General features: G+C 38.9%; 1 protein-coding gene across 1 annotated transcript; it reads left to right on the forward strand.

The window, feature by feature from the left end:
* The first annotated feature begins 3436 nt into the window (after window positions 1-3436).
* LOC122006248 (serine/threonine-protein kinase WAG1-like) lies at window positions 3437-5368 on the forward strand. The gene has a single exon (XM_042561675.1). It carries the CDS (start codon window positions 3681-3683, stop codon window positions 5205-5207), a length of 1527 nt encoding a protein of 508 aa, XP_042417609.1. The 5' UTR covers window positions 3437-3680; the 3' UTR covers window positions 5208-5368.
* Window positions 5369-8322: the final 2954 nt, after the last annotated feature.

Consider the following 8322-nt stretch of genomic DNA (forward strand, 5'->3'; position numbering starts at 1 on the left):
AGATCCTCCTGCATCATGCACCATTCCCCGTTCTACCCCTCCTGTCAACCACAAGTTTCAATTCCTACTTCCAAAGCATCCGAGCCACATTCAAAAGATTAAACATAAAAATTATTTATGTGGTTTGGATGCATGCAACCTAAACATCTCTCTCCCTCCCTCTCCCTTCACTAGTGGAAAGCAAATCTCTCTCTACCTTCCTCTCACTTATCTATTTATCCAATTCAAATTTATTTTTCTTTAATTTGACTACTAAAATTAGAACTAAGATTTGGCATCAAATCTACCTTCTCCAAAATATACTTTTTCATGTGGTTGTAAATTCACAAAAATCCAAATAGCCTAGGTCCATCAGTAGATTTTGATCAAAATTCAAGGAGTCCAAATGTACCCTACTTTACTATTTTCAGGCTTCCCTCACTACAAGAAAATAAGACTTCAAAGAAAATATTTTGTTCTGAAAATCATTTTCCATCTCTAAAAAATATTTGAGATGGGATATTCCGTCTTAAAAATCCATTAGTGAAACCCCGTGGTTAATTGGAGACAGAAATATTTCATCTCTAATTTCATAAACGGATTGAAAAATCGTTTAGAAATTTGTTTTTAGTTTGACCAAATGAAATTAATTTTAAATACAAATTTTGTCTCTAATTTTATTTTGAATCTATCATTTGTTTGTCTCAAATTATATAACAAATAGAATTTTAATTTATTTATAAATCTGTATATAAATTTCATCTCTAATTTTATTTAAAATTCATCATTAATCTATCTCAAATAACATATCAAATGTAATTTTAATTTATTTATAAATCCATTTATAATTATATTTATAAATTTGTATATAAATTCATATTTAAATTTATAATTAATTTCTTTATTATATTCTATTTCTATATTTCTAATCTACATATTACTTTATAAAAAACAATCACACATTTCAAATAAATTAAAAATATTTAAAATAACTAATTTTTAATCCAAAGTACAATACAATTAACAACTAATTTACAAAATACAATTTAAAGTGCAATAGAAAAAATGTATTCATCTAACAATCATTTAATTTAAATTTACAAATACAATATTAATGATAAGTCTTTTACATCTAAAATTAACTACACACTACACTCAAAATATTAAATTTTAGAACAAATAGTTTTGTAAAATAAAAGCTCAATTAGCTAGACCATCTTCCAACATTATATTGTAGGTAAAGTCCGAGTACCTCTCACCTACAAATAAAATTCATATATGTGTACAAGTGAAATAAATTAAGGAAAATATAATTCAAAATATTTGATATCATACCAAATAAGAAAAATACAAAGTATCATTCCATATACATTCAATAATAGTCTTTGCTTACTATTAACTACAAATATATTTTATATTTGTTTAAAAATTGTAACAACACAATAAATATAACAATTTAATAATTTTTCAATGAAATATTAAAATCATACCAGATGATAAGATTAAGATATCATTTCTCCAAATGTATCCTCAAACTTCTATACAAGATCATAAGGCATAATCAAACTCTCTTTTGGTTCTAGGACAAACTTGTATTTATACTTTGTATCAATTTGGTTTCAGTGTTTGATTTCAGTTTCTGTCTCCCTACTATAGTATTTCGATTCATGCTATGGAGCATTCCTTTTGTCATACTTTTTATTGAGTTAAATTTTTATCAACATAAAACATTCAAAGTGAAAAGAGAATAAAAGTTTAAGGAACAAATTAACCATCAACCAAACTATGTAATGCTAAATCAAATAAAACAAAATTTTAATTTCAGTTAGTTGTCAAGTTCATTATTTCACCATAAGTCTATAGATGTATAGAGACCAAGATCGCATTAGGCCTAATTTGAAAGTAGACTAGGATAAAGTTGGAGTTAGTCCCCTCACATCAGGCTCACAGTGTTCCTTGATCATAACCAACATTCAACATCATAACTACCTTTCTCTCACTCAACCCTACCGAATGGGTGCAAATTTACAGAAATCCAAATAACCTAGATTCATCAATACGTTTCAGTCAAAACTCAATAATCGATCTAGAGAGCTCATATTATACTCATTTTAGGTTATGTGGATTCTTTAGGTTGCAAGGAGTCCAAAGGTATCCTCCATTACTTATTTTAGGCTTTATAAAGGTAATTCAGTATTATACTAACTTTTAACTATAACACTTGGGTTTGGTATCCTAAAAACTAGGACCACATTGGGCTTGATCTGCTCTCAGATCAGGCCCAACGTGGTCCTAGTCTTCCCACACTAGACCTACAATGTTCCTTGATCAGAATTAAGATTTGACATCATATTTACCTTTCTCTCACGCGACCGTAATGGGTGGGTGTAAGTTTACAAAAATCCAAATAGCCTAGGTCCATCAATAGATTTAAGTCGAAACCAACTAATCAATCGAGAACTCAAATTACACTCATTTTAGGTTCTATAGATTTTTGAGATTGTAAGGAGTCTAAATATGTCCTTCATTATTATTCTTGGACTTCTCTAGTGGTGGTCTAAAGGTTTTATCTTATAGAGGCTATAATTTTTGACTAAGGATGAGTTTTGGGGCATTCTAGGAGCTAAAACAAAGCTCATTCAGAAATCTATGATTTGATACTAAGTTAACTCATAACTGTTAATTTTAGACAAAAAAAAATATCATTTAAGACTTTTTCAAAAGTCCAAAAACTTTTTACTCCTTGGCTCTATTAGGGAAGCTCGAAAATAATAAAGGAAAGTACATTTGGACTCACACTTAAAAAATTCATAGAATTTTAAGTTATCTAGATCAATTAGTAAATTTTGATAGAAATTCATTGATAGACCTAAACTATTTAAATTTTTATAAATTTGCAACCATATAAAATAGTAGAGTTTGGAGAAAATATATTTGGTATTAAATCTTGTTCTAATTTTAATAGTTAAATTAAAAAAATAAATTATATAAATCGATGGAGAGAAAACAGATAGAGATTTATTTTTCACTAGTAGAGAGAGGAAGAGTTAAATCATAAAAATAATTTTATATTTAATTTTTTTGAATATGGTTTGAATGTTTTAGAAATAGAAATTAAAACCTGCAGTTAATAGGAAGGGTGGAAGAACAGAAGGAACGCTAAAATAGTGCGATCTCATCATCCTCAAACTATAACGTGCGATTTAAAAAATTTCCAATTTTACATGCGTCATCCGGTAAATCGGCTTAATTCTTCTAAGAAGTGGAATACCTAGTTGTCACCGTCAGTGATGGATCTTCTTTCCCTCTGTTCGAAGGAAGACTTTCAAGCTAGCAAGCTACTTGTAATTCTCGAAACATGCTATACATTTGGTATTGCGATCCAAAACAATATTTATTTATTTATTTTTCAGTTGCCAAGAAACCGAGTGAAGGCGAAAGGCTGAGCTGGTGATGTGTAGTTTAGCACCAAGTAAATTAAATATGGCCGGTGTACTAGGCTCTGACTGCTTCTCATTTTAATTTCTCGATTCCCCCACTCTCATCTTCAGCTTCAGCTTGCAATTGTTGACAATGACGACAATGAGGTTAATTTCTCGACTCCAAGCTTTCTATATAAGCATACCCCCCTTGCCCTCTCTCTGGCCTCTCAGCCTGTCTCTGTATCTGTCTTTCTTGATCCATCGGCTTCCGCTAATATCATGGATCACGAGGAGAGGTTAAGCTTCTTCCCTCCGGACTCCTACTCCGACCTCGACAGCAGCTTCACAAGCTCCACCACGTCTGCCTCCACGTTCAGCGCCAGAAGCAGTCTCAGCCTCCCCTCCTTCTCTAACTCCACCACCTCCTCGTCCTTTGCCCTCAATCCTCTCCCTCACAGCCGCTCCGATAATCACTGGTCTGCCCTCCGAGCCGCTGCCAACCTCTCTCCTGACGGTCGACTCCACCTCCACCACCTCCGCCTCCTCCGTCCTCTCGGCTCCGGCCACCTCGCTCGCGTCTTCCACTGCCGCCTCCACGGCTTTGACGACGACCACCACTCTCCCGCAGAATTTGCCCTCAAGGTCATCGACCTCGACGCTCTCAACAGGGACATCGCCAAGCCTGTAGTCCCTATCGACGACGACGACGACGACGAGAGCAGCGGCGGAAAGATGTGGCACGTGCGGTCGGAGGCGCTGGCGCTGGCCGAGATGGACCACCCTTTCCTGCCCACCCTCTACGCTCGCCTCGACGCCTCCCACTACGCTTGCTTCCTAATCGACTACTGCCCCGGGGGAGACCTCCACTCCCTCCTCCGTCGCCGGCGCGGTCACCGTCTGCCAGTCTCCGCAGCTCGCTTCTACGCCGCCGAAGTACTCATCGCTCTCGAGTACCTCCACGCTCTCGGTTTCGTCTACCGCGACCTCAAGCCCGAGAACGTTCTCCTCCGGGCAGACGGCCACGTCATGCTCTCCGACTTTGACCTCTCCTTCCGTTCCCACGTGTCCCCGGCTCTCTTCTGCCGCCATCGTCGCCGGAATTCTCGCCCGAGGGGACGCTTCTTTTGCTGCGGTGGCAGCGCCCCTGCCTCCTGCGAGTTCGACGAGGAAGAGCTGGAGTTCGTGGCAGAGCCGTCGTCTGCTTTCTCGAAGGCGTGCGTAGGGACTCATGAGTATCTGGCGCCGGAGGTGGCCTGCGGGAGCGGCCACGGCGCTGCCGTGGACTGGTGGGCCTTCGGCGTGTTCCTCTACGAACTCTTGTACGGGCGCACGCCGTTTAAAGGCGCCACCAAGGAGGCGACGCTGCGGAACATCCTGACGCAAGATGTGAAATTCCCGGAGAGCGAAGATGGCGAAGGCGGGAAAATGGCCAAAGCTCGGGACCTCATCACACAGCTCCTAGAGCGTGACTCGGCTGCTCGGATGGGATCTATCCACGGAGCGGCAGAGATCAAAAGGCATCCCTTCTTCCAAAGCATAAGGTGGCCGCTGATTCGATGCGCCCGACCTCCTGTCGTGGCGGGCTTGGTCGCTGGTGGTTCACAGCGGCGACCGGCCACTACTGATCAAAGAGTACTGCCGAACTGGTGGAATGGTTGGAGAAAGAGTGCCACCGCCTATACTATTACTGATGAGAAGAACAACAGGAAGAAGAAGGGGATTAAAGTACGACTTGGATTTGGGCTTGGACTTGGGTTGGGATCGAAAAGGAAGTTGTGGCAGGAGAAGCATGGCGGAGGGAGATGACGGCCGCCGGCCGCAAAGTGTTATAGACGTAGTTGTGTTTAATTGCTTAGCTCCCCTGTTCATTCACTATCGAGGAGTCTGTACAAAATGAGTACGAATAGAATCCATCTATCGTGATGTTGATGCATCTTGGAATGCAATTAAGTGCTATAGTTTTGGTACGACGGTCTCATGTGTTCCATTACTTAGCCCTGCATGTATTTGTCCATTCCTTCTCCCAATTTACTTTAGTGAATCGTCATTGTAACAAAAAAAAAATTTTTTGATTAGGCTCCTCTCAAATCGTTTGTTATAATCGATCTTAACATGCCTTGTAGGAACATTCGGTCCTCAAGAAGGTAGATATGACAAGCTAGAGTCCGAGTGTTGAAAAATATAAACTAGATTAATTAAGTATTTAATATTGTGTGCATGAATATTAGAGGTCTTTTGGAGGATTCATGAATGACCCTTTGGATGATGCATGTATATCATTTAATATTGGTGCATGTATTTATGTAGATACATCTTGGGTATACACTATAAATACCCTATAGATTTAACAATTTAGACATGAAGAAAATATGAAGAAATAGTTTCCTCCCATTTTGGAGTGTTATAGTTTTTTAGTTTTTGCTCTTCATCTTCTAACAAAGTGGTATCAGAGCCACCATTTGTGTTTGGAGACAAAGCTTGAAGAAGATGTCGAATGGAACCTCATTTGTTGTTCCATCTCTCACCAAGGAAAATTATGATAATTGGTGCATAAGAATGAAGGCTTTGCTTGGATCATATGAAGCTTGGGATCCTGTGGAGAATGGCGTTGATGAAAATGTGGCATCCGTCAAGAAGAAGGACCAAAAGGCGCTCACCCTCATCCATCAAAGTTTGGATGAAAAGATGTTCGAGAAAGTTGCTGCGGCAACTACTTCCAAGCAAGCATGGGAAACTCTTCAAGCTTCATTTAAAGGTGTTGATAAAGTGAAGAAGGTACGTCTCCAAACATTGAGAGGAGAGTTTGAATCTCTACGCATGAAGGATTCCGAATCCATTTCAGATTATTTTTCAAGAGTATTGGCTGTCACTAATCAATTGAAAAGATATGGAGATGATATGAAAGATGATCGAATTGTTGGAAAAATTTTGAGATCTTTGGATCCAAAATTTAATTATATCGTGGTTGCCATTGAAGAGTCTAAAGATCTAGACACCATGACCATTGATGAACTTGCCGGATCTTTACAAGCACATGAAGAAAGATTGATAAAACCGGTTCAAGAATCGGTTGAACAAGCTTTGAAAGCAAAGCTATCATTGAAGGACACATTCCAAGGCACATTCCAAAGAGGCCGCGGACGTGGAGGATCTCGAGGGCAAGGCCAAGGTCGAGGCCGTGGTCATGGAAGAGGTGGACGAGGTGACAAAAACACATCATATAATAATGAGAGGAGTCAAAACTTCAATCAAAGAAGAAGTCGTGGAAGAGGTAGAAGTCGTGGAGGCCATCAAATGAGGTATGACAAATCTGAAGTTGAGTGTTTTACTTGTCATCGTCTTGGCCACTATTCTTGGGAATGTAGAAATAATATGGAGGAGACAAATAATTTTGCGGAGTGCAATGATGCAAAAGAAGATTTGGGTCCTACTTTGCTTCTAGCTTGCAAAAATGATCAAGATGAGAATGAGAGCACATGGTATCTTGATTCCGGTGCAAGTAACCACATTTGCGGAAGGAGAAATTTGTTCGTGGAACTTGATGAATCAACCAATGGAGATATAACATTTGGTGACTCTTCGAAAGTTCAAGTGAAAGGAAAAGGTACGATTTTGATTCGTTCAAAAGATGGAAGTCATCGATTAATTTCCAATGTGTTTTATGTGCCGGCTATGAAAAGTAACATTTTGAGTTTGGGCCAATTATTGGAAAAGAATTATGATATTCACCTAAAAGATAAATACTTGACATTGAAAGATGAAAGTGGAAGATTGCTTGCTAAGGTGCCCATGACAAAGAACCGAATGTTTTTGCTAAATATTCAAAGTGATGTTCCTATGTGTTTGAAATCTTGTTTCAAAGATTCATCTTGGCTATGGCACATGAGATTTGGGCATTTGAACTTCGATGGGCTAACAATGATGAGCAGACGAAGAATGGTGAAAGGATTGCCTTCCATAAACCATCTTAATCAACTTTGTGAAGGATGTCTTTTTGGCAAGCAAGCGAGGAAAAGTTTTCCTAAGGAGTCTTTAACAAGGGCTCAACATCCATTGGAGTTGATACACTCGGATGTGTGCGGACCAATCAAACCATCATCACTTGGTGAGAATAATTACTTTGTGCTTTTCATTGATGACTATTCTCGGAAAACTTGGGTGTATTTTTTGAAGGCAAAATCGGAAGTGTTTGGAACCTTCAAAAGGTTCAAATTAATGGTGGAGAAACAAAGTGGCTATCAAATCAAAGCTCTTCGGTCCGATAGAGGTGGAGAATTCACATCTAATGAATTCAAGGTTTTCTGTGAAGAAAATGGCATCCATCGTCTCATGACGACTCCATACTCACCACAACAAAATGGAATAGCAGAGAGGAAGAACCGAACTATTCTCAACATGGTAAGGAGTATGTTAAAGAGTAAGAATATGCCAAATAAATATTGGGCCGAAGCTGTCTCTTGTGCAGTATACTTGATGAATCGGTGTCACACCAAAAGTGTTCATGGTATGACACCTCAAGAAGCTTGGAGTGGATATAAGCCAAGTGTTTCACACTTGAGGGTTTTTGGAAGCATTGCCTACACACATGTTCATGATGAAAAAAGAACAAAGCTTGATGATAAAAGTGCAAAGTATCTCTTCATCGGCTATGATCAAAGCTCTAAAGGGTACAAGTTGTATAATCCAATCAATGGGAAGATTGTCATAAGCAGAGATGTGGAGTTCGATGAAGCAGGTGTTTGGGAGTGGAGTACTACAAAGAAGGAGAGGGGATATAGTTCTTTCCTTGACAATGATGAGGGGGAAGAAGGCATGGCACCACCTAATACTCCACCACCAACACCACCGCCACAAGATTCACAAATAAATGAAGCAAGCTCAAGTGAAGGGCCTCAAAGATTCAGAAGTTTGAGTGACATTT

Source organism: Zingiber officinale, chromosome 7B (assembly GCF_018446385.1).
Source record: "Zingiber officinale cultivar Zhangliang chromosome 7B, Zo_v1.1, whole genome shotgun sequence".
NCBI lineage: Eukaryota > Viridiplantae > Streptophyta > Magnoliopsida > Zingiberales > Zingiberaceae > Zingiber > Zingiber officinale.

Coding starts and splice junctions, on each gene's coding strand:
- LOC122006248 (XM_042561675.1), top strand. CDS start 3,681: ATGGATCACGAGGAGAGGTTAAGCTTCTTCCCTCCGGACTCCTACTCC.